Raw genomic sequence first — 27,911 nt, 5'->3', positions numbered from 1 at the left:
TATCATCCTCCTTATGAACGCAAGAGTGTGAGTGTGTGTGTGTGTGTGTCTATCATCCTCCTTATGAACGCAAGAGTGTGTGTGTGTGTGTGTGTCTATCATCCTCCTTATGAACGCGAGTGTGTGTGTGTGTGTCTATCATCCTCCTTATGAACGCAAGAGTGTGTGTGTGTGTGTGTGTGTGTGTGTGTGTGTGTGTGTGTGTGTGTCTATCATCCTCCTTATCCAGTGCGATCGAGAATCATACTGAGTAAGTGCATAGACGTAATATTTTACAGATGAAATGAAGCCTAATTGTGTTTACATTCACCCATGAATCTATTTTTTTTACAGATGTGACAATGAACATGTCCAAGCACCTGTCCTGAAGAGAGCGAAGGCTAACCAGCAGGCAAGCAACAGGCAGTCCACTCTGACATGGAAAACAGAGACTGATGTTGACATGGTTCCACAGACTGTGCGACTCCGTCCTGCACGGGAAACTGGACCACAACTGAGTCTATTCAAACATTTTTTTTAGAAAGTGCTGTGTCAACTCTGTGCCACAACACCAATGCTCAGGCTGCCAAGGCAACTGCAAAGGGCTGCAAATATAAATGGACAGATATCAGCACAGTGAGATGTACCGCTACATCGGGCTGCTGTTCTACATGGCCATGGTGAAGGTCAGCTCCATCAGGGACTACTGGCGGCAAAGCAGTGTTTTCTCCGTACCCTTTCCAGCTACAGTTATGTCCCGGGACAGATACCGCACCATTTCATGGAATGTGCACATGAGTCTCCCAGATGCAGATATGGATAATGACAGAAAGAGGGGCACAGCTGAACATGACCGTCTTTTCAGGGTCAAACCTCTCATGGACACTATTCGTCATGCTTGTAAAGCCATCTATCATCCTAAAAGAAACTTATCTGTGGATGAAAGAATGGTGGCATGCAAAGCACACACAGGTATTTTATTTTTTTAAATCAATGTTGGAAACCGTTGTGCTGTTTAATATATTTTTTTATAACCTGTCATAGTTTTTTTCATGATTCTTTGAGTATTTTATACAAAAAAAAAGTTTGGTCTCTTTTTCTTTCTTTCTTCTCCATTGTTGGGAAAGATTTCTATTTTGAATAAATGCTGTTCTTTTTGTAATTATTCATCAGTGAATCATTCATCAGTTCCTCATTCTTTGTTCAGGCTGCCTCACAGCACCTTGATAGGCCATTAGCCATTGGGGGAGTGTCTTTAGTCACACCCCTGGTGTGAATCACATTAATATTCATGGCCCATGCATACAGCAGTGCTGACACAAAAACTGACATGCAAAATTAAAATCATTATATTGCTGTTTGTGAAAGAGTGATCAGAATGATTTCCACATCATTTTGTAGAAAAAATTCTAGCCTACAAGAATAGTCATTCAAAAGTCTTATGGACAGCTATTCAGTGTGTGTTAAATGGCCTTATTGCGGTAACAATGCTTTTCCCAAAACGTACTAACCAGGCATAATATTTTTTTCTATAAAATGCAAACATGTACATCCATTTTGCTCACATATTATTGTAGCAGAGTTTGTGCTGAATACAGCAAAATTACATGTTGGCCAATGGTATGCTGAATTAAATTTCATTTTGTATTAATTGTATCTTAATTTTGATCTGTTTCATCAACCAATTGCCTGGATTTAATAAATAAGAAGTAAATATAGTAGACAATAAATAATCCCGACACGGAGGCACCGGCATGTGAACTGGAGCTCATCTCATAAATGAACCGAAACTCAGCATATACGGTGGCCTACTTGCCTCACAGAGCTGAGACATATATAGAAAGCTTGAAATGTCTACTGTTAAACAGAACAATTAAAAAAAAAAGAAATAAGACTGCTCTGCTCTCTGCTTATGTAATCTGTATGAAATGTGTATTTCTCTCTGGCGCCTTCACTACGGCGAAGATCACGAGTCAGCATCGTCAACTTCATCTTTGCAGCCGACACTGACACAGAAAACACTTGTTTATTAATAAACAATTAAAATGTCTCCTTGCTATATTTGACATATTCATAATCATTACTTTTGCCGGTTCTTTGTGACAGCTTTTAGGTGCTTTATTGGCAGAGCCACCCTTACATGTTACATGTTACATGAACGCGTCACCATCACATCAGCACCGAAAACATGGAGATTTTTTTCTTTTTGGGGGCATTTTGTTTGTGTTCAGTCTTTATCAGTTGTCTTTAGGTTAATGTTTCAGTTAACAGTTTTTCAGTTGTTTTCAGTAATTTTGTCAGGGCTAGGCTACAGAAGCAGCATCTGTACTCTCGCGGCTGTAGACGGTAATGTTTTCTCTTGGTTCATGTCAGTCAGTATGACTTAATTTTGATATACAAGTCGCACCTGACTATAAGTCACAGGACCAGCCAAACTATTAAAAAAAGTGCGACTTATAGTCCGGAAAATACGGTATATCGCAAAGCTAGCATCAAGCACATTTCATGTTTGTCCATCTGTGCAAGAACCCCCTTTAAGCATGCGCAACGTTTCAGATAGTATGTCAAATGTAAACACATTAATCGGATATGGGGCAAGAACGTGTAAACGGACGGTCATATAGGCAACAAATCAGATTTGGGCATCAGGACCTGCAGTGTAAATGAGGCTTGCTTGTCCCACATACTTGAGTATCTGCAATGAGCAGTTTGGATCGTTCAGTTTGCCAGACAGCAGCTTGACTCCTGGGTGATTGTAGCTCAGGTCCAGCTCTCTCAGGTGTGAGGGGTTTGAACTCAGAGCTGAAGACACATAACCACAGCCTTCCTCTGTCATCATACAGCCAGACAACCTACAGACACACAGTCAGACCATCTTCATACACACATCAACATTATGACCAGCAGACTGTAAATAATCTCTTATATATTATTAAATACCTCAGAATCTGCAGCTTACAGTGTGGGCTCTTCAGTCCTTCAGAAATAATCTTCACTCCTGAATCCTGCAGGTCATTGTTCGTCAGGTCCAGCTCTCTCAGGTGTGAGGGGTTTGAACTCAGAGCTGAAGACACATAACCACAGCCTTCCTCTGTCACCATACAGCCAGACAACCTACACACACACACAGTCAGACCATCTTCAGACACACACAGTCAGATCATCAACAAAAAACTCACATGACTGGCAGACTGTTGTTGAAAACTTTTATTCCTTCATCGAAGCAAAACCAGGAGACGTTTGGGATCTCGTTCAAGTAGAAGTTATTCTTTATTGAGCGTGCTGCAGGTCTTCCAACTAGTCTGACTAATGTAACTTTACATATTGTCTTATAGGCATTTCAGTGGGCTGTCCTTAAAGGTGCTGACCTTACACACAGCCTTAGAGATGATCACTAAATCTAATCATCTAAAGACAATAGAGGCAATTACCCCCAACTGACTTCCCCAAATGGTATAAACACAAATGGTCACGGGAACTAAGACTAGGTAAACATTCACACACAGTTCAACTCTTAGTTGGAAGATCAAAGACTAACAAAACCCCTGACTATTACAATGTTTAGACAGCTGACTTCTAATCAGTAAATTGATGCCATCATGTTCACCTTGAATGCCCAATACAGTGTAGTTCACCTTAGTTTTTCATGTGATGTTATGTAAGGAAGTAGGATCAGCAGATCTTAAACATATTCTTAAATTTGTAATCCCACATTGTAAATAATCTCTTATATGTTCATTTTTCAATTTCAGCGGACAAATATATACATTTATCAAGGCAGAAATGCTTCTTTACAATAAAACAAAAACATATACGTCAATACAGAGACAGCATTATAACCCATCATGTCTACCAATGGTCATGGAAATGAAATACTCAAGCTTATACAGATGTTTTGTGTTTTACACAAGAACAAGGGGAGCTATTACTTATAATTATAAAAAAAACATTACCTTACAGACCATTTATGCTTCAAAAAATGTCAGTGCGAATTGGTTTTATATAATAATAATTTTTTACCATATTGAACAAATGTATTCTATCTGGGCTCTCAAGGAAAAGGAAATCTTTTCCATCACACGCATATATATGTGACCGATCACGGAAAGTAGGGACACAAGTCGGTTCTGGGGCATTTTGAGTTATTCATATTCTGAAAGTGTAGTCTCCAAGCTTTCCAACGATGTGTAACACATGGAAATCTGATAATATTTGGAGAAGTTGTGGCCATTTAAAGGTAGACACTCAAAAAAGCTCAAAGGGGAGAAAACAGCCTCTGAAGATTGTGCAGTTCTCACCTCTCTCTCCTGCTGGGAGTGACAATAGAGGCTCATTTACATCTCATTTAGATAAGCCATACCCCCTGTAAAGCTCCCCCCTGTAAAGCTGTAAAGTACAGGGGGGAGCAGAAAGGTCAGAAAAATGTATATACTGTATATATATGTATGTATATATATATGTATATGGTATGAGTAGGCTATGAATCAGAATCAGAATAGATTTTATTGCCTGACAAATTAAACCCCATGTAACCTACTATTTAAATCGATTGCTGGACATCGTAATGTTATTGGCGTCCATCTTCATTGAATTTTGAAATCAGATAGAGCCGACCAGAGCGCTGCATAATAAGTAGCCACGCTGGCTTATTCAGTATGGAAATACACACCGACAATGACACGCCCCTACTGCGTGCTAGAATCTCCGAAAAACAAGCCGATTTCAAACTCAAAATGTACGCTTTTAAATATACCAATACTGCTATCTCAAAACATGCAGAGGCTTCTTCGTGATCTCAACTAACAGATTCTGCAAAAAAACGAAAAGTTCGAAAGTTGTGCTGCCGACTTGTGTCTCTGGTTTCCGTGACGGGTCACATATATATATATAGTGTAATATGTCAATCCAATCATCAACTGTAAGTGGCTCTGGTTTTAGCCATTTCTTTGTAATTACTTTTTTACTGGCTGCCAGAAGAATTAACATCAGTATTATTGTTAAAGTCTAATTTGCACTTTAAGCCTCTGCTCCTAGCACTTTCAAAGCGAAAGTTGGCCCATTATCGCGTTATCCACTTAATTGCAAGACCGAACCAGCATCTGTTAGAATACCTTTAAATAGACGAGATTCAGTTCACTCCCGTTGGACAAGCGAGCGACAAGAGGCTCGACTGAAACGCGCAACTGTGTGTTTTCTGGAATACTCTGCTCTCCTGTTATTGTCAGCGTTGCTTTGTAGTCAAGGTAAGGCCATCTTCGATTCTCAGCTTCCCTTATATTTTTAACTTCACATAATTGTGTATTTTAGTTGGACGCGTTGCCACATTAAACAAACAGCCGCGAGTGAAAAGTATTATTGTTAAAGTCTAATTTGCACTTTAAGCCTCTGCTCCTAGCACTTTCAAAGCGAAAGTTGGCCCATTATCGCGTTATCCACTTAATTGCAAGACCGAACCAGCATCTGTTAGAATACCTTTAAATAGACGAGATTCAGTTCACTCCCGTTGGACAAGCGAGCGACAAGAGGCTCGACTGAAACGCGCAACTGTGTGTTTTCTGGAATACTCTGCTCTCCTGTTATTGTCAGCGTTGCTTTGTAGTCAAGGTAAGGCCATCTTCGATTCTCAGCTTCCCTTATATTTTTAACTTCACATAATTGTGTATTTTAGTTGGACGCGTTGCCACATTAAACAAACAGCCGCGAGTGAAAAGTATTATTGTTAAAGTCTAATTTGCACTTTAAGCCTCTGCTCCTAGCACTTTCAAAGCGAAAGTTGGCCCATTATCGCGTTATCCACTTAATTGCAAGACCGAACCAGCATCTGTTAGAATACCTTTAAATAGACGAGATTCAGTTCACTCCCGTTGGACAAGCGAGCGACAAGAGGCTCGACTGAAACGCGCAACTGTGTGTTTTCTGGAATACTCTGCTCTCCTGTTATTGTCAGCGTTGCTTTGTAGTCAAGCACTTTCAAAGCGAAAGTTGGCCCATTATCGCGTTATCCACTTAATTGCAAGACCGAACCAGCATCTGTTAGAATACCTTTAAATAGACGAGATTCAGTTCACTCCCGTTGGACAAGCGAGCGACAAGAGGCTCGACTGAAACGCGCAACTGTGTGTTTTCTGGAATACTCTGCTCTCCTGTTATTGTCAGCTGTTATTGTCACCCTTTCCACTTCTTATCTTATCTTTCTCCCGAATCAGCATGTGTTTTCAACACATTCCTGTTATCGTTCGACAACGCCCTTTCATCACGCGCACAAGGCAGCGCGATACTAATAATCTGCGTCCCATTCTCTCATCCTCACACACTCCTCTCTCTCTTTCCGTGGGTCTATGGAATTGTCAGTCAGCAGTCAACAAAGCTGACTTCATTCCAGCCTTTGCATCTCATTCTACTCTCAGTATCCTGGGCTTGACTGAGACCTGGATTCGTCCTGAAGACTCAGCAACCCCCGCTGCTCTCTCTAGCAATTTCTCCTTTTCTCACTCCCCTCGCCAGTCTGGGAGAGGTGGGGTGTTCAGGGCTTCTCGTTTCCAACAATTGGAAATACTCAGCGCTCTCTTCTCTATGCAACAACAATTCATTTGAATATCATGCTATCACACTTACAACTCCCAGTAAGATCCATATTGTAGTAATTTATCGCCCCCCAGGTCAGCTGGGTAACTTCGTAGAGGAGCTGGATGTGCTGCTGTCCTCTTTCCCTGAGGACGGCACCCCACTTCTAGTCTTCGGTGACTTCAACATTCATCTCGAAAAACCACATGCAACAGACTTCACCTCTCTACTAGCCTCCTTCGATCTCAAACGACACATCACCACAGGTACTCACAAATCAGGCAACCAACTGGACCTGGTTTACACACGCAACTGCATCACAGACAACATTTTGGTGAGGCCTCTCCATGTTTCAGATCATTTCCTCATCACCTTCAGTCTACAACTCGCTACCCCTGCGCCACCAACCCCACCACCAGTCACCCTCAGGCGAAACCTACGCTCACTTTCCCCCTCCCATCTCTCCTCTGCCGTGTCTTCTTCTCTTCCCCCACCCTCACAATTCTCATCTCTGGATGTGAATACTGCAACGGATACCCTATGCTCCACACTAACCTCTACTCTAGACAAAATCTGCCCTCTCTCCTCCAGGCCAGCACGCGCTACTCCTTCTAACCCCTGGCTATCTGAGGTTCTCCGTGAACACCGGACCGAACTCAGGGCAGCGGAGAGGAAATGGCGCAAATCAAAAGACTCATCTGACCTGAGTATGTATAAATCTCTCCTCTCGTCCTTTTCTGCTGATGTTCATGCTGCAAAATCTTCTTATTTCCACAACAAGATCAACAGCTCCTCCAACGCACGACTACTCTTCAAGACATTCAACTCACTCCTCTGTCCACCTCCACCACCACCCTCCTCCTCCTTAACTGCCGATGATTTTGCAAACTTCTTCACCAACAAAACAACAACTATCAGCAGTCAATTCTCAGCTCCACACACACAGGAACCCAGACCGACCCCTTCCACAGCCAATACCCCTCTGTCCTCCTTTTCGCCGCTAACAGAGGAAGAAGTATCTACACTTCTCCTCTCCAGTCACCCTACCACCTGCCCTCTAGACCCCATCCCCTCACACCTTCTACAAGCCATCTCTCCCACACTTCTACCAGCACTCACACACATCATCAACTCATCCCTCCATACTGGCACCTTCCCTACAGCATTCAAGCAGGCTCGGGTCACTCCACTGCTTAAAAAACCAACGCTAAACATTTTTTGTAGAGAATTACAGACCCATCTCTCTCCTACCATTCATTGCAAAAACACTTGAAAGAGCTGTTTTCAACCAAGTAACATCCTTCTTGTCTCTAAACAACCAGCTGGATGTCAACCAATCTGGCTTCAAGAAAGGGCATTCAACTGAGACTGCATTACTGTCGGTCACAGAAGCCCTACGGATTGCAAAAGCTGCTTCCAAATCTTCACTCCTCATTCTCCTTGATCTGTCTGCTGCCTTCGACACCGTGAACCATCAGATCCTTATGTCCAGCCTCTCATCACTGGGCATCACAGGAACTTCACTCGACTGGTTTGAATCCTATCTCACAGGTAGGTCCTTCAAAGTCGCATGGAGAGGCGAGGTATCCAGAGCACATCAACTGACCACAGGGGTTCCCCAGGGTTCAGTTCTTGGTCCCCTCCTCTTCTCCATCTACACTACATCACTGGGACACATCATACAGGCACATGGTTTCTCCTACCACTGCTATGCTGATGACACACAACTCTTCCTCTCATTTCGACCAGATGATCCCACAGTAGCTGCACGGGTCTCGAGCTGTCTGGCAGACATCTCCACATGGATGAAGGAACATCACCTGCAGCTCAACCTGGCAAAGACTGAGCTGCTCGTCCTCCCTGCCAATCCGTCTCTACAGCACGACTTCACCATCCAGCTTGATTCATCATCAATCACCCCATCAAGGTCGGTCAGAAATCTGGGAGTAACGTTTGATGACCAGCTGACCTTCACAGATCACATTTCAAAGACAGCTCGATCATGCAGGTTTGCGCTGCACAACATCAGGAAGATCAGGCCTTTCCTAACTGAGCACGCAACACAACTCCTCGTCCAGGCCCTGGTCATTTCTAGGCTTGACTACTGCAATGCTCTTCTGGCCGGACTTCCAGCATGTGCTACCAAACCTCTTCAGATGATCCAGAATGCTGCAGCTCGTCTTGTCTTCAACGAGCCCAAGAGGGCCCACGTCACCCCTCTGTTAATCTCTCTGCACTGGCTACCTCTCGCTGCTCGCATCAAGTTCAAGGCATTGACGCTTGCTTACAGATCTATCACAGGCTCAGCTCCCTCCTACCTTCACTCACTCCTACGAGCCTACATCCCCACCAGACGCCTACGATCAATCAACAAGCGACGTCTCGTGGTTCCATCACAGAAAGCCACAAAATCACTTTCCAGATCATTCTCATTCACAGTTCCATGCTGGTGGAACACTCTCCCCACCCTCATCCGGAATGCTGAATCCCTGACAACATTCAAAAAACAGCTGAAAACCCATCTCTTCCATGAGCACCTAAACTCATAAAAAAAAAAAAAAAAAAAAAAAAAACACCTTTCCCTTAAAATCCCACTTATCATGCTTATGCTACTCTGAATAATGCCTGAACTTCGTATTCTGAACACTTCTTGCGTTGTTGTCTTTTGCCTCTTCATGATGACTCGCTTAATTTAGTCCTGATTTGTAAGTCGCTTTGGATAAAAGCGTCTGCTAAATGACTAAATGTAAATGTAAATGTAAATGTTTCTTATCGATGTTATTCCACCCATCAAAAGAAATATTAGCCAGATGTAAACATTCACAATTACAAGGAATCGTCACCTCAAAAACAGCTTTCAAATTTCCTTCAGTCCCTTGCCAAAACTGGGTTAATTTCTGACACTCCACAAAAATATTATAATGGTTAGATTCCCTTTTCCCTTTGTATTCTTTTCTGTGTTGGTGTGGTAAATCTCTTATATATTCTTAAATACCTCAGAATCTGCAGCTGACAGTGTGGGCTCTTCAGTCCTTCAGAAATAATCTTCACTCCTGAATCCTGCAGGTCATTGTTCGTCAGGTCCAGCTCTCTCAGGTGTGAGGGGTTTGAACTCAGAGCTGAAGACACATAACCACAGCCTTCCTCTGTCACCATACAGCCAGACAACCTACACACACACACACACACATCGACATTATGAACGGCAGACTGTAAATTATCTCTCATAGATAATCTTATCTCAGATTAGATTGGAACAATCAGAATAATATCCAGATCCATCTGACTTCTGACCTATAATGCTGCCTGAATCATAATCATACACTGTTCGTACGCTGGCTGGAGGAGAACTGCCCCCCCGACTGAGCCTGGTTTCTCCCAAGGTTGTTTTCTCCATTCGGCCCTGATGGAGTTTTGGTTTCTTGCCACTGTCGCCTTTTTTCACCTCTGGTGCCATTGGCCTTTGGCTTGCTTAATTGGGGACTAGTGTTGTCACGGTACCAACATTTCAGTATTCAGTACCAATACCAGTGAAAATCCACGGTTCTCTGTACCAATTTCGGCACCAAAGCTTAATTTAGATTAAATTTACATATAATAAAGTGTATATCACGGTTACAAATATGGAAACTGTAGTATTAAAAACACTTTACAATAAGATTATATTTGTTAGATAACATTAGATAAAATGACTTAACAATAAACAATAGTTATATACTGTCGCAATTATTCTCCTTGGGGTTAATTTAAAAATACATTTTTAAAATCAAAAGTTAACATTATTTAATGCACAATGAATGAAGTGAACAAACATGACCAATCAAGTGTTTGTATTAAATAACATTCACAAACATTAATTAATGTTGAAAAAATATATTGTTCACTCAATGTGTTGATGTTAGATAACGCATTAAGTAATGTTAATGAATGGTATCTTATTGTAGTGTATTGTAGCCGCTAGAGTTCTTACTAGATCAAGAAAATATGATCATATAACACCGATTTTATCATCAGTGTTTCCCCTACAATGTATTAAACAGCGGCGCTGCAAAATCTTCACATGATCAGTAATATCACGACATTCACTTACACACGTTGTCATAAGGGGCCGTTCACATGCAAATATTTCAAATGTGGGCGCGCGGAAAGCGCACTCATAATAAAAGCGACACCACGACAGACGCCACTGGAGAGTGAGCAAGCGTTTGTGGAAAGGAGAAGCGGTACGAACTTTTCTCCGTTGAAGTCTATGGGGTCGCTGTGTCCATTTTTTTACTGTCTATGGAAAATATGCCGTCCCGCCCTTCCGTGTTCGGCGATCAGGTTTCATTCTCACGCAGCTTGTTTCGTAACTTCACGTGCGGGTCTTTTCCGCTCCGTGTTTGCGCCGCGCTCTCCGTTCTGTTTGTGTGTGTGTGTGTGTGTGTGAGTGTGTGTCGGCTCACTGCGCTCTCCGCTCTGTGTTTGCGCTGCGCGTTCTGCTCCTTAACGGCCCAAATGCTCCAATCATGTTGGCTACCGATCACGCACTGGAAAAGCAAAGTCCGCTCAAATAACGTGAAATATCTCAGTAGACTTCTGTTTGCTGAGCTGGTATAGCAATGGGGGCAACAATGGTAAAATTACCTGCTCTGATCACATGCTCTGGTAATAAGAGCTTTGTATGACTATACTTTATTTTGACAATTAATCAAAAAATAAATCTGTTAAATTAAATCTGAGTATGTTGCATAGAACTGAATGAAGAATAATATATTGATGTTTTTTATTTTAATATAGGGCTATTTCCTGTCCAATTTGTGTGGACATTTTTCTTTTTTCCCCCTTTTTTGTGTGTTGTTTAATTTAATTAGTGATTCTATATTTAAATATTGATGATTACAAGTTTGGGGGAAATGCGATTAATTGCGATTAATCACAGCAAATTGTCTTTCTTACATTTGAGCCCCTGCCCCTGATTAACTCTTTGCACGTCCCTGGAGGTTAGTGAAGTAAAATAGGCTAAGCTAGTCACCTTTTAAACTAATGAAAAGTTTCATTTGGATTTTAATGTTCAAAATATCTACAGGATAAAATAAATGAAAGTACTGGTTACATGATGATGTATCTAAGTGCGAAAGTGTGTTACAAAAAAAAAGATCAGTAGTGCAGATGAGGGAGGAAAGAGTTTCATTTTTCCACAATAAATTTCTACCTTACATCTGAAAATTAACACAAAAGAAAAACATGAATAATCCTGTCCTAATCCTGTTTGTGACCAGTCATGGTATGTCAAATTTGTATGTCTCAAAATGTCCATTTCTATCCACAAAACTTGCCAGAAGTCATGGTTTAAGGGGTTATAAAAAATAAATAAAAATCTTGCACCCCCGGACACCCCCCCCCCCCCCCCCCCCAAACCTGGAGTTTTAGGACACCATTAGGTCACTTGATGGAGTTTTTCGGTTCCTTGCCACTGTTGCCCTTGGCTTGCTCAGTTGGGGATATTCTGGGGATATTTAATTTGATTTTATCAATCAATAAATTCCACTAGAAACAAACTTATATATAAAATTAAAAAATTATTTTAATTTAATACTGTGAAGCTGCTTTGATACAATCTGTATTGTGAAAAGCGCTATACAAATAGACTTGACTTGACTAGTGTTACCAAACTATACAGGAGATAAAACGTGTTTTATTTGACTTGACTGTACTTTTATTTAATCCAAAACTGCGTTCATATTTAATTTTAAGAGGGCTTTTTAAACCCTTAGGAGTTATCCAGCCAAGAATAAGCCTAGAACTGCTTTACTGACGGACTGATATTAATGACATAATGACGGCTTTTTATTTCTCATCTCCATAAATATATCTATCTAGTAGTAAAGCTAATGCAAGGGCTAGAAATCAATTAATTCTTTGCTGATACTTCCTCGTCATCATGGAGAGCACAGTTCACACCGCTATCTCCTTTCCACAAGCGCTTGCTCTTTTTTAACATTTAATTTTGTATTCAAATTACTAAATTCTTTTGACATAAGAGGTCTTTGTACCATTGAAACATCCGGCAAGTTTCACAGCTTAAAACGTCCTAAAAAAAAAAAAAGACAAAAAAAAAAATGTGTTCAGCCAAGCTCCAAAAATGGCTTGTTAGAATATTGTGGGTTTTGTGACGTCACATGGGCAAATACATTCACATCAACAAATAGTTTTTGAGTTTTTCAGAGAGAGTTTGCAAAGAAACTTGTGCAAAGATTAGGGTTGGGAACCGAGAACCGGTTCTTATCCAGAACCGGTAGTGTTTTTGAAAAAATACTGGAACCGTGCGAAATTCCTAAGTTTCGGTTCCGAAACCGGTTCTGGTGCGCTGTGTGGGCGAAGTGCTGGGAGCTTATCCTTTAATAGCGACGTCTCACCTCATATTAAAATAGTAATGAATGCACTGAAAAGCCCTCGCGCTACTCAAATACGTTTTGCGTCAGGTATCAACGCAGAGAGAGAGAGCGAGCGTAGAGCTGCACGATTAAGTTAATCTTTAAAAGATCTCGATTCAAACACCCACACGATCTTATTCCTGAATTACAAAAACCTCCCTGAACATTCAAATCTGTTTGCGCTGTTGTTGACCCAGAGAGAGCAGTTGTCAATATGAAACAGCTTTACAATCACACAGTAGCCTATTGATATTTCTGTTACAAATATTCAAATGATCACAGAAGTACTAAAAGTTTATAATTCGAGTATAAACTGATGTCTACGGTAGCAACCAAAATAGAGTAAATCACCTTTTGTAAGTGGCTGCCTTCAAATAACGAGTGTATCGATTACATCTGATGCTTCAAAACATTCATAAAGACACAGTCCGTAACTTTTTTGTGTTCAGAATTTACAAAATGTATACAATGAGCGAGTGCATCATGAAAGCCTTTTTTTCAAACCGTGTTTTTGTCTTATCCAGAATTACTACGTTAAGCCTGCAATAAGCGTTTTTACTAGGACTATACTTAAGACTAGGGATGTCCCGATACCACTTTTTCACTTCCGATACCGATACCGATACCGAAGCTTTGGCTATTTGCCGATACCGATATCAATCCGATATTTTTATTTTATTCTTGAACTAATACTAATAATAATAAAATATAATGGAAGCACTTTGCTCAATTAGCCACATAAAAACACCTCACTCAAATGGAGAACAAATACTTCTCCAGTATATAGTCCACAACAACAGATGATAATGAAAGACTGCCAGCCTTTATTCAAAAGACCTTGAGATATGTTTGGTAACCTGCTATATTTCAGATCAATATATTTGTTTCCTTAAAATTTTAATTAACTTTAACTTTATTCTCATCTGAATTATAAATAATTTATTTCTGTATAAAATAATACTACTTTTAAAAACACATTTGATTTTCTTTTTTATTCAATGTAGAATGTGTAACTTAAAAATAAACAGATTAGTGCTCTGTTTTAGGACAAGAAATGAAAACCAATGCAATGATGAATGTCCAAAAGATGAGATCATTTTTGCTTTTAAACAGTGTGTGTGTGTGTGTGTGAGACAGTTACAGTTTGACAAGAGTTTACAGTTTGACAAAAGCACAATGTTGTGTTTTACACAAATATAAGTAGGCTAAACACTTTTTGCAGTTTTAATGATGTCCTGTATGAAAATGACGGAGTATGTTTTTATGTTTCCACTGTTCGATCGCGCCCGTGCCTCTCTCTTTCTGACACTCACACACACACACACACACTTCAGCATTGCAATCTTGACATCGCAGCCTGTTAATTTTGCTGCGTTCACGCCAAACGCGAATAGAGCGTCAAATTTGCGTCTATCGCGTCTAGTTCGATGCTTGAACAGTTTGAATCCATTTGCGCGTCCAAAGCGAATAGGACGCGCCGCGCGCATATAATGATAAAGTGAGCGTTTGAAGCGATATAGACGCGTGTTCAGAGATAAGGCGGGCTACAGATTAGGTGTCCCTAAAGAACCCGCATATGCGCGTATCTAACAGTAACGTTAGTTCCGTATTACATTAATTAATGTGCACGCGAGATTTATTTATTTTTATACCGTGTATTCTCTGTGTAAATCCATGCACCGAACGTACGTTCAGTACGAATACGTACCATTCCACCCCTAATGGGTATCGGATCATAGGTATCGGATAATTTTTTTTCTCCCCTCCGATATCCGATCTAGCATTTGGGGCCAGTATCGGCACGATACCGATGCCGTGGATCGGATCGGGACATCCCTACTTTAGACTGGCGGATCGCAGCCGCTGCAGAGTAGCCCAGTACCTGCGTGACTCGTCATAGACATAAATAGAGAGAAGTAGCTCCGGCAACAATGTTCTTCCGCAAGACGCATGCAGTTCTGTTTATTAACTGCTAGAGCGCTAATTCATCCAGTAATGAAACAAGTAAAGTCTTTATGAATCAATCATTCAAAACGATTTTAAAAATAATCTGTTCTACACACATCTTACATTCAAGCATATTCTACCCCTTCTGAGAGGGTATTCTCCACTGCTGGAGATACAATATGCTAGGAGAGGTCCCAAATTATTCTAGAGAATCATGCAGAATTTTTTATTTTCCTTCAGAAAAATTAATTTATTTTTTTTGCAAAAATTGCTTAACAATATGTTGAATTTGTTGACATTACCAGTCTGTTAAACTCATTTTACAAGTCTAATAAAAGTAAAATCTATTAATAATCTTTCATTTCACAAAAGTTTTATAATATGAAAGGCTCCAATACAGAGCGGCACAAATCGCTTATGCGTATCCCGTATAACAATAGTAACATTGATCATCTTGGAGAGAGTTTCATCATGTTGACTGCCGTAACCGAACGCGGCGCGCTGTTTGAGTGCTGGATGGAGAATGACTGACAGCCGCAGCGGAGGGAAGCACTTACTTGAGTTTAACGACTTCAATATTAATCATTAAATCACTTTATCACATTAAACTGTGGAGTGGCTTTAGAACACTTATAATATAGTGCACGAAAAGTTGACGGTTCTTTATAATGTTTTTGTGGCTTTTGTGAGGCTTAACAATAACACAGAAATACATAAAGCCGAGGACACACTTTAAGGCCGGTTATCAATGTAATCTGATGACTGATCATGTCCAAACGCGTGTTCAGCGCGTTCAGTCTGTGTTCAAAGTCGGTGTTTATAATCTGCTGCAGTCGATGAAAACAGTCAGAGAATGTGCCAGAGTCGTGTGTGCCAGCATTAGTCTGCTATCAGTGGCTCAAACCTCCGTTAATAACTCTAAAGTGACGTTTTGGAATTAGCAACGGAGGCATGGGATTAGATGCGTAAGAAAGTAGTCCTACAGATTCAAGAGCATTTTAATGACAAAAACTTTACAAACGTCTTGAAATACAGAATCTGAACAATGTTTCGAGGTGTGGTAGCTGCAGGGCTCGCAAAATTTCTAAATCGCTGGTAGCCCTTCGGGCAGGCACTCTTCAGATTTTGGTAGGCCGAAATTAATTTGACTAGCCCATATAAAAAGACTACAATTTTTTATGTAGAATATTGGTTAGGAGTCAAAACAATGAATCAAAAACTTCTTCAAAACACAAATATCAACAAATATGCATCTGGTTCTAACTGAACTGAAATGTGTGTGACCAGTGTGGATCATGAATCAGTCTGTGTCTGTGGCGATGATAAAAAAAAAAAAAAGTAACTCTTTAGTTTTAGTTTAGGGTCTAATACTCACTATTAACTTGTTTCATTAACATGCAGATGGCAGGGTTTTTTCATCACTGAGGTCCCGAGTGTGAGATATGCTAGTTAGGGGGGTTCGGGGGCACCCCCGAGATAATTCTTATTTCTCTGATCTACATATGTGCATTTTAAGATGTTTTGAAAACAAAAAAATTGGATAACAATAGCTTTAAAACCATGTCAGTGGGCAGCTGATTATTTTTCTCTCCTCATCAGCATCACACTCCTATTCTCTTAGTTTTTCTCTTGCTCTGTCTCTTCCCCTCCTAAAGCTGAGCTTTGACTGATAGAGGCTTTTCATTTTTGTCTGTCAGTGAAGAAAGTAAACAAAGGGTCAAACTGATAGGCTGATTTATGAATCATTTTCTCAGATGCATTAATTTACTGAAAGCTACTAGGAAAGCTAACCTTAGGTAGCCTAACTAAGTTTATTAAATTAATTTACAATATGTACACATTCATTATTGATCTTATTCCTAATACAGGGCCATAGACAGGGCTTTATAATCAAAGAGGTCCTACATTTAAGGTTATTAGGGGGTTTAAATTTTTTATTTCTCGGATATGTCCATTTCAAGACTAATGCTAATGTCCCCTCACAATGACAGTAAACTAATTAGTCACATTACATAGGCCTATTTTCAGTTCAAAATGGCGAAATTCGACAACAGTATATTCATTTGCCTGATTATTTTTGTCATTCGTTTCACATTCATAACCTAAAAAAACTGTCAAATATGAAATGTTTAGTTTAGCTACTTACATCTTATCTCTTATACTTGACCGTGAACTGAAGCGTCGAGTCGCTCTTGTGAACATAAAGCCCGCCTACTTTGATTTGATTGGTCATCTCAAATATTCTGACATTGACGAGCACCACAGACCAATGAGTGACAGACCAATGAGACTCAGATGAACACACACACACACACACACACACACACCGTCCTCTGTTTCTGACGTGCGCTCTGCTCGGCGCCGCTGCGGATTGAAGATGAAGAGCGCGCTGGATCTGATTATAACAAGACTGAAGCGAACACTATTTCAGATAGCCCGTCGGGCAGGCCGGTTATGCATTTTGGTAGCCCGACTGGAAAACACAATAGCCCCGGGACGTCGGGCAGGCGATTTTGCGAGCCCTGAGCTGTAGTACTCCGCTTCGCGTCGTGACCGCATTACCACCTCGGGTGTGCATTATTTTTCTAATAATTCAACGGCCTGTCGTCAATTATTCCTTACATGTTAACGCCGATAACGGCCCACCACTAGTAAAAACTCCATGTCATGACCCCTGTAAAGATGTAAGATGCATTATTAAAATGATTCTTTAGCTATTAATGATTAAACACTCACAGAGCTTTTCTGCAGTTGACCACAGCTGGTACCAGTCTTCTTCTCCCCTCAGCTGATGTGTTGTATTTCATGAGGTTCAGCTCATCCAGCGGCTCCTCTGAGATCTGAAGCATGTAGGAGATTGTAGAGCAGTGAGACGGAGAGAGTTCCTCCTCTGAGTGTTTGTCTGATTTCACAAACTCCTGAATCTCTCTGGACAGAGTCTGATCTTTCACTTCCAGCAGACAGAGGAACAGATTGATGGATTGATCAGCTGAGAGATCAGCATCATCATCTTTGATCATGTCTTTAATGTCCTGTGTGGTTCTCCTGATGCTCTCTGAGCTGTTCTCTGTGTGTGTCAGTAGATCCTGTAAGAGTCTCTGATTGGACTCCAGTGAGACGCCCAGCAGGAACCGCAGGAACAGATCCAGCCGTCCATTCTCACTCTCAAGGGCTTTATTTACTGCTGATGTTAGTAGATCATACAGAGAGACTTCATCAGACCTGTAAAATATGTATTCATCCAGAAGCTGCAGTGGTTCCTTGTTCTTCATTAAATAGCAGTAAAACACATAGAAAGCAGCGAGAAACTCCTGAACGCTCAGATGAATGAAGCTGTAGACTTTCCTCTGATGAATCACAGATTCCTGCTTAAAGATCTCAGTGCAAATCCCAGAATGCACTGAGGCGTCAGTGACGTCTATGCCGCTCTCAATCAGGTCCTCCTCATAGAACATCACATTGCCCTTCATCAGCTGATGGAAAGCCACTCCAGCAAGTTTCACAATCACTTCTCTGTTGGACTGCAGGAGTTTCTCTGGATCTCTCTCTTCATACTTCTGATTCCACATGTTGATCTGAATCAGCAGGAAGTGGATGTACATTTCAGTCAGAGTTTGAGGGATTTCTGCACTCAGATCTTCTTCCAGGAGCTTCTGAAGCACAGTGGAGGAGATCCAGCAGAAGACGGGTATGTGGCACATGATGTGGAGGCTTCTTGCTCTTCTGATGTGTGAGATGATTCTGCTGGCTTGATGCTCGTCACTGATTCTCTTCCTGAAATATTCCTCCTTCTGAGGCTCATTGAATCCCTGAATCTCTGTCAGACGGTGGATGTATTTGGAGGGGATCTGATTGGCTGCTGCTGGTCTGGAGGTGATCCAGATGAGAGCCGAGGGAAGCAGATCTCCTTTCATGAGCTTTGACATCAACACACCCACTGATGAAGTCTCAGTCACATCAGAAACTTCCTGAGCGTCTGAAAACATCAGTGTGATTCTGCTTTCATCCAGACCATCAAAGATGAACACAACTTTACACTCCTCATAAATCTTTGAGTCCAGATCTTGAAGTTCAGGATGAAAGTCCAGCAGAAGTCTGTGAAGACTGTACTGATGATCTCGGATCAAGTTCAGCTCTCGAAATGGAAGCACAAACATGAAATCTACATCCTGATGGTCTTTTCCCTCGGCCCAGTCCAGAATGAACTTCTGCACAGAGACGGTTTTCCCGATTCCAGCGATGCCTTTAGTAAGAACAGTCTTGATCTTCTCTTTCTCCTCGCGTCCTGGTTCAGGAGAGGCTTTAAAGATGTCATTGCAGTGGATTGGAGTGTCTTGTGAGTGTTGTGTTCTGGCTGTTTTCTCCATCTGTAAAACCTCATGTTCTTCATTCACTCCTTCACTCTCTCCCTCTATGATGTAGAGCTGTGTGTAGATCCTGTTCAGGAGGGTTTCATTCTCTTGGAGTTTCAGTCCCTCAAATAATCTCTCATACTTGTTCTTCATGCTGGCTTTGTGTCTGTGTTTGACTCTCTGTAGTTCATCATTCACTGGTTGAGGAGAATCCTGGTCTCCAGTCTGATCATCTCTGAATGGGGACAAAATACACACATAAAACATGTTTGTGAATAAAACACGCAAGGAACAGCAACACATTAATGAACATGGTCAGTTTAACAGATTCTCCTTATAAACAACACTCAGGGTTTCTCCTGGCTCAAAACGAGGAGGTAAAATCCTGATCATGTATTTTAATAGTAAGATAATAAAATTAGTATTTTTCGTAGACCATCATATAGCCGACTGTGTTTCCCACAGTAGTTTAGTGGGTGGAGGTCGGTACCTCTCGGGGGGTCGGGGGTCATGCCCCCCCGGAAGAACATTTTGTACATTTTAAAGATAAATTCTAGGGCTGTCAACTTTAGTCGTTTAGTCCAGTGATTCCCAACCCCCGGTCCCCGGACCGGTGCCGGTCCGTGGACCCGTTAGTACCGGGCCTTGAAATATTCCCAGAATAATGTTTCTTTTTTTTTCTTTTTTTATAATAATAATAATTGTCTTTTTAAATGCTTTTTTAAGTGCTATGACGTCATGTTATTTAATCCAAAACCTAAACAATAAATAGATTAAAATGTGTTTCTTTGAGCGCTTTGCGATTGCTTAGCAACGCGTCATATCTGAACGGGCTGCAAAAAAGCGAGCTGCACCTGAAGTGACAGGGAAGTGGAGAGATGAGCGGGCCGCGATATTTTTTTTCAATGGCTAATTTTATTGCGGACAGTTCTGGTAAAAGAAAAGGCGATGACCAACTCGAAGAGAGAGAGAGAGAGAAATAAAAAAAGTAAAGCTTCATAAAATACGATACCTCATGTACATTAGGTATGGATTTATGACAACAGGCGATTCCGTGGCGCCAAATCCGTTGTGTTATTTGTGGTGAAAAACTGTAAGCTGGTTTTCGTTCATATTTGTAAAGCAGACCTTTTTAAATTTCGTTTTATTGTATCCTGGAATTTGTGTGCATTGTTTTGGATGCATATGTTTTTTATGGATGCTCAGGAAGCAAGAACAGCTTGTCTTGTGCACAGCTACAAATATAGTAATATCAATAAGCAGTTCATGCTCACATTAAAATAGTTTTGTTCTCATTGGTCTGATCTGGTATTTTTTGTTAAAGGTTAAAGCTTAATCTCTAATTTTATACTTTTAAAAATGATTGGCTGAAATCACTAAGTTATGTGTTTGCTATTGTATTCTGAAACTGCCTGACTGTTGAAACTGGCTCTTATTTTCATACAATTAGCCTTTGCTGTCACCTGTTGGTGTGTGAAAACACTAAGTTGCTGTTGAAGGGATTGTCTTTAGTGGTTCTGGAGAGATTTGACAGGTGAAATGGACTGGTATTTTCATACAATTTGCCATTACTGCCACCTGCTAGTGAGTGAGTGCTGTGCGAGTTGCTTTTGAAGTAGACCTAATTGTATGGCAGAAAAGGGAAACATTTTGTGAACCGGTCTGAAAGTTTAAAAAGATTGGTATATTCATACAAGTAGCCTTTGTTGCCACCTAGTTCATTATATGCAAATAAATGATAGGCTGTTACTGTTTTACACAGTGATATGTTCCAAACGATGCATCTTAAAATTGACAACTGGTCCCTGGAATTTTTTTTATGAATATGCTGGTCCCTGGCACAAAAAAGGTTGGGAACCCCTGGTTTAGTCGACTAATCGGTCGATGCCATCTTGGTCGACTGACATTCTCATTGGTAGACCAGTAGTATAATTTCACCAATAAAGACATTTTCATTGATTTACTCCTTGATATTTATTCCTTTATAAGGAGTTATATATTACTGTATTCTAAATATAATTAGCCTATGTTTTATCCCCAACTTTAAATGCTTTAATTTAGGCTATTTTGTAACAGAGCCACAGTTTAGCGCACCACGTAGAGCACTCGGGAACCGCACCTGTGGCTGGCTGCACTGCTGCTTCGCGCTCAGTAAGGAATAGCTAGTTTTGCTGTATTCATTCAGTTAGAACGCTACTTGTTTTGGCTTTAGTCGACAAAATGTCCAAGAAATCTAAATCTTTTGTCTGGCTGCATTTTACAAAAAAAGACGACAAGACTGTGGAGTGCAAGCTATGAGGATAGCTAAATAATGAGGAGAGATATCCACGACTTGCTCGGGCAGCCAAACGCCTGCTCTACATCCCTGTAACCTCCACTCCTGCAGAGCGCATATTTTCCAAAGCAGGATTTATTGTTAAGAAGTCGAGGAGCTGTCTTTTACCCAAGAATGTGGACATGTTAGTGTTTTTGGCCCACAACATAAAAAAGGTGGACTAGGCCTGCAGATCTGTAAGTAGCCTTAACGGCTTTATTATGCTGACTCAGTAGACTGTGTTTTCTTATGTTTTTGGTTTTATTTGTACACTTGACGCATTTGAAAATAGCCTAAATAATGTAACAAAACGAAAATAAACCTATAGACCTTCCTACTATACAGCCTATTATTATTAGGATTGGTTTTTAGGCTATTTGGGTTTTTTATGTGTTTGTTTGAAAGTAAGGAAGAATATACAGCCTGTATAAACGAGAGCTTTTGTTAGGATTGTTCATTATTTGGCAGTTTTAGCAGTGATATATATTGTAGCGTGTGGTGTGGTCAGGTGCTGTGGCTGTGACTGTCTCTATAGACCTAGGACAGAGCTCCTCACTTTACAGTTAAAAAAAAAAAAATCACTCAATTTTCAAAGAATTGCATTATTATAGTTTTATGTATTATTGATGTTTTGTCGTTGTTGTTTTATAAATGCTCTATGACAATTGTTTAATAAATGTTCAATCAAAATGCAAAACATCGCGTCTTTTTTTCTTTTCTTTTTTGTCGACTGATCGTTGTGCAGGACAGGACTTTGGTCGACTAAGCATTTCTTTGGTTGACTACAGCCCTAATAAATTAATTAATCTGGTGCACTTTAAATAATCCGAATCCGCTGTTAAAAATAAATAATCCGCCCGCCAACCGCCCAAAATATGATATTCTCTGATTTAGAAATCTGCATCTGATCATCACAGTTATTCAGATTCTCAGTGTTAAGCATGATGATATGGACACACATCACACTGAAGTAGGCTGATTTAAAATTAACATTTATTTAAAATAAAAGTTCTTCTTTTGGCAAAATTACATTTCCTTAATAACCTAAACAGAGGCTTTACTCCCTTCAAACTTAAATTGTCAATGTTTCATTAAATCACTGTTGGAAAACACTCTTATGAGAATACATTTTTTTACCTTTATAAAGGGCATTTTTCCCCTAGTTTTATTAAATGTATGCTCCATCTTTCCTTTCAAATTCTTCAATTTGATCAATACATTCAATTAGAATAAGACACTAGGCTGTTAACAATCAAAACGTAGGGAAACACGGCAAGACATTTATATTATTATCAACTATAGGCTATTAATCGCCACTTACATTAAATGAAATAAAGTCAGAATCATCCTCGTGTTTTTGGTGATTCCCTTGTTATTTTTTATTACATTTTTTGATATTGGTGTTTTAATCAGGGCATTTGTCCGGTTGGGCAAGTACAATTCTCTCTCACTTGTCCCTTCAAAACAAGACAAAAACACCACGTGTCCCAGACAAGCGTTACTGTCGAGCCTTGGCATGTGTTTTCCTTGACTGGTTTTCCCTGAAGAGAATTACGCTGTTGAAAACGAAAGTAAAAGAGTGACGCATGTTAATTGTGTTTTACCGTGATGAGAGTTCCGTGTCTTTATTAAACTCTTGGCCGCCCGACCCGCGGATGATGACGACCCGCGCAGCGCTATCGGCAAACTATACGGTTTGAGAACGGACACCGGCCGGGAACCCGCCGCAACAGAAGCGTCACGCTGGAGAAAGTGTTTCTGATCATGTGACTGTCAGTCGAGTTTAGTCGAGAGCCGGAGGCGGCACGATATTTGACGGAGGCCGCCTCGTAATTCTCATGCAGGAAAAACCCTGAACATTTAATACAATAAAGTACAACATATTTTCAGGCATATATGTTGTTATGTTGAAGTTGTGGTCTCTTAGTTTCCTGTTCTAGTTGGGGTTTAAAATAAATTTAACTTTAAAATAAATGTAATTATTATTTATTTATTTCTTAAATTATTCTTTGTTAACACTAGTTTAAAAAAATACAACTGGTCATTGTTAGTTCACATTAGCTCAGGTCCATTAAATAATAGAGTTACAACTGTTGATTTTAATAATGTATTAATTAGTAAATGTTGAAATTAACATGAACTAAGATTAATAACTGCTTTAAAAGTATTGTTCATTGTCCGTTTATGTTAACTAATGAATTAACTAATGAATTCTTATTGTAAAGTGTGACTGAATAATAATAAAGAATCTGAATAATAATAAAGAATGTTTTAGGTCAGATTAAAATGTAACAATGTTTAAGTTTGAAAATAAATATCCTATTTAATCTTTAAGCATGTCAGTATTTGGTGCTGTGATGAACACTACTGTGAATACACACGTGTGAATGGCAGCCAGCTTTGAGTACAGGGTTACCAGGGTAACGGCTGCATTTCTGCGGCTGCATCAGCGCCATCTACTGTCAGAAAGTGGAAGTGCGTTTGCGTCTCCTTCCCTCGTTCCGCCATGCGCTTCTCATGCGTGTTGGTGTTGTTCACATCAGAGAGCTCATTCTTATTGTAAAGCGAGACTGAATAATAATAATAAAGAATCTGAACGATTTCAGTCAATATCTAGGGCATGTTTTAGGTCAGATTAAAATTTTAAATTGATTGATTAAATTGAAAATAAATATCCTATTAAATCTTTAAGCATGTCAGTATTTGGTGCTGTGATGAACACTATTGTGAATACACACGTGTGAATGGCAGCCAGCTTTGAGTACAGGGTTACCAGGGTAACGGCTGCATTTCTGCGGCTGCATCAGCGCCATCTACTGTCAGAAAGTGGAAGTGCGTTTGCGTCTCCTTCCCTCGTTCCGCCATGCGCTTCTCATGCGTGTTGGTGTTGTTCACATCAGAGAGCTCATTCTTATTGTAAAGCGAGACTGAATAATAATAATAAAGAATCTGAACGATTTCAGTCAATATCTAGGGCATGTTTTAGGTCAGATTAAAATTTTAAATTGATTGATTAAATTGAAAATAAATATCCTATTAAATCTTTAAGCATGTCAGTATTTGGTGCTGTGATGAACACTATTCATTATTGCGATGTATATCGTATTGCTGTATATCTGCACGTCTAATTGCACACGTGACTCAGTGAGTTCATTTCTGTTTTTTAGTTTAGCGTAAATATAATAAATATAATATTTTGATATTACAAAACCAAAATCCCATAATTGACAAAATAACTCAAATTAACACTATTGTCCTCTGTAGAGCCACTTTATACCTGTAATAATAACATGTGACTTATGCACAGATTCAACTTCGCCACATGACTTATAGTCAGGCCAGGAAAGCCATTACAGTGTTTTCTGCGAAAATAGTCTTAGGTCTAGGTCACGTTTATCCTCACCTGAGGTCAGAGGTCACTGGTTCATCGCTGAGGTCAGAGGTCGCTGGTTCATCACTGAGGTCAGAGGTCACTGGTTTATCACTGAGGTCAGAGGTCACTGGTTTATCACTGAGGTTAGGAGGAGGAAGAGGAATGGATCCGTCACTCTTCAGAGACACACAGCTGGGTTCTGGAGATGAAGATCTCTTCCTCTTACTGGAGACACTAAGAAAAGATATGATACTTTATACACATCTTTACACTGGATTAGTGTTGTCACGGTACCAAAATTTCAGTATTCGGTATCAGATTCGCGCCGCGCGCCTACATTTGGGATAACGAATCTGCACGCGCAAAAAGCGTGCTATGTGAACGGCCACTTATGGCAACGTGACATTAGCCTAATCCAAAATATTTCCATATGTGTCTCCTTCCTCCTTTCTTATCGGCACAACACCTGTCGCCATGTCTCAGCGCTTTAATAAAGAGGACGTGTAACTGGACGCGGTCAGCGCATGCGTGCGCATCAAGGAACCGGGTTTGAACGGGTCCTCGGTACCACCGGTGCTTAAGAAAACTTAGTACCGTGACGTTTACATTTTTTTAGTACCGACTTGGTACCGAAGTACCGGGTCTTTTGACAACACTACAATGGATTAAATGTAAATGATTAGTTCAGATGATCTGTGATGTTGTGTGAGTCGGTCTATTGTGTCCAGCACTGGATTGTGTCTCACCTGAGGTCAGAGGTCACTGGTTCATCACTGAGGTTAGGAGGAAGAAGAGGAATGGATCTGTCACTCTTCAGAGACACACAGCTGGGTTCTGGAGATGAAGATCTCTTCCTCTTCCTGGAGATACTAAGAAAAGATATGATAATTTATACACATCTTTACACTGGATTAAATGTAAATGATTAGTTCAGATGATCTGTGATGTTGTGTGAGTTGGTCTATTGTGTCCAGCACTGGATTGTGTCTCACCTGGGGTCAGAGGTCACTGAGTCCATCTCCAGGATTTGTGGGATTATTCATAGATCTGTGACTCTTCAGAGACTCACTGCTGGGTTCTGGAGACGCTGCACTCGTTCTCAGAGACTCGCATCTTCCCTTTATATGGAGACACTGAGAGCATTACATTTATATCACATTCAGCAGCTTTAATTCACAGAGGTTTACAGTGTGTTCAAGATTATTTTCAGCACATGTTCCTGCGATGGAAGAGAGCGGGGGGTCGTCCATATTAGTTTACAGTCTATGGTTCCAGTAGGCCTGGGACCTTTTGTTGTCTTAGCCCATTACTATTGTCATTACTGTCATATAAATTGTTGTCTGGCATCTTAAAAATAGATAAAAAAATAAATAAATGAATATAAAAGTATACTTTAGAAATAAGAAATAATATCATAATATAAATATAAAATTATATTGTAATATATTATAATATAAAAAGTATTACACATATCTACTCTCATAATCCATATCAACTGCACTTTGTGACCATAAATGACTGTGGTAGAAATGACATTTCTGTATTTGTTTGTGAAAAAAGGAAGATAGCTTCACTGATTAGCTCTGAATTAATACTTAGCATTTCATGTGTGCAAAATACTCTTATTTAACTTAACATGTCTAGTACTGACACCAATACTGTGTGACAGCTATATGTATCTTATAAAAATGTACATTGATAGTGGTCTCACATTAAATACTATAATGTATTTTTATTATTTTACTAGTGCTTAATTCAGGTAAATTAATAGTTACTAGTCATATTTTTAAACTGTATTATCATTGTTGAAGTTAAAAAGTCTGGTTGTGTAACAAGGAGAAATCAGTGATTTTGACACCAATAAAGAGGATGAAAAGTATGAAAAAAAATCATAATGGAAAGGTAGTAAAAAAAGTGGTTTTACTGTTAGTTTCACAAAGTCAAAAAGAATATTATTAAATATTAAAATAATAATAATAGTAATACAATGAGAATTTTCACATAGGTGAAATAAAGCATTAGCATAAATAATTTATCATATTATCTAGTCGGGCTTCTTCCTTTAAATATCACAATCCAGACACTTTAATTGGAGAGTATAGATTTTCTGTAGCGATCAGAAATACATCAGTGTGTCATAATCAATCTTCACTAAAGCTGATCGTCTGTGAGTCGACGGCTGGCCTTCAGGAGACCGGAAGTGTTCAGGTTTACTTTCCACCTCTGTATAGTTCAGATTGTGGAGAATCTGTAACTGAATCTCAACTAAAAGCAGAATCCCTAGAGCTCGATATCATGATAATCCTGAAGATGAACTTGTTCACTTTCACATGCGGCAAGTATAAACAAAACGCTTGAAGATCGAGTTTAATATGATAGCGACGCGAAAACATTGTACAATAATATGACATGGTATCTGAAACAGATAAATGAACTTACCGTGATGTGATAACTATATATGTTTCAAGACTTCTGAAGGTGAATTTACATTTCCTCAGGATCTTCTTTACTTTCGGTTTCTGAATGCGCATGCGCAGAGGGCTCAGATATCAGCGATAAACCCCGCCCATCTCTCTTCTTCTTCCTCATTCAGTGTTCTGGCGGGTTTAGTTCTGTCGTGAAGGATGTTTAGCGCCTCCTACTGTATACTGGAGTGTGTGACATCATGACTTCCTCAATCTCTAAGCTCAGAAATGCTGTAATAATGGAGTTAGACTTCTCTTTACATCTGTAAATATCATCAAGCTGGTTTTGTCATTTATGAAGCAAACAGTTTGATCATCTGAGAGATTTCCAGGGGTCTGTGATTATAAGAGCAGAAGTTTCATTAATTACTGCCTTTTCCTCAGTTTTACTCACTTAGTTTCTCATTAAAGGAGCTGTATGTAAGAAATGTATTTAACTAACTCCCAATTATTACTAAAAAAGCGTTCATTACAGCTTTCTACAATAATGCTTAACAAAAT

General features: G+C 39.9%; 1 protein-coding gene across 2 annotated transcripts; it reads right to left on the bottom strand.

The window, feature by feature from the left end:
- Positions 1-327: 327 nt before the first annotated feature.
- LOC311286253 (NLR family CARD domain-containing protein 3-like) lies at positions 328-27,517 on the bottom strand (the record flags this gene model as incomplete). Of its 2 annotated transcripts, XM_084402381.1 has the most annotated exons (9): positions 27,385-27,517; positions 25,938-26,063; positions 25,692-25,814; positions 24,976-25,179; positions 17,643-19,493; positions 9,539-9,712; positions 2,920-3,093; positions 2,667-2,831; positions 328-584 (listed from the first exon to the last, which is right to left on the bottom strand). In XM_084402381.1, the coding sequence occupies exons 2-9, from the start codon at positions 25,961-25,963 to the stop codon at positions 500-502; spliced, it is 2,802 nt and encodes a 933-aa protein (XP_084258507.1). In that variant the 5' UTR covers positions 25,964-26,063; positions 27,385-27,517. The 2 variants fall into 2 exon arrangements, with proteins under 2 accessions (XP_084258507.1, XP_084258508.1); XM_084402382.1 differs by lacking the exons at positions 328-584; positions 2,667-2,831; positions 2,920-3,093; positions 9,539-9,712 and having other exon boundaries at positions 17,639-19,493.
- Positions 27,518-27,911: the final 394 nt, after the last annotated feature.

The sequence above is a fragment of the Rutilus rutilus genome (genome assembly GCF_951802725.1).
Source record: "Rutilus rutilus genome assembly, chromosome: 2".
Classification (NCBI taxonomy): Eukaryota; Metazoa; Chordata; class Actinopteri; order Cypriniformes; family Leuciscidae; genus Rutilus; species Rutilus rutilus.
The sequence above is the reverse complement of the archived record's forward strand: the minus strand, read 5'-3'. Positions and strand labels throughout refer to the sequence as shown.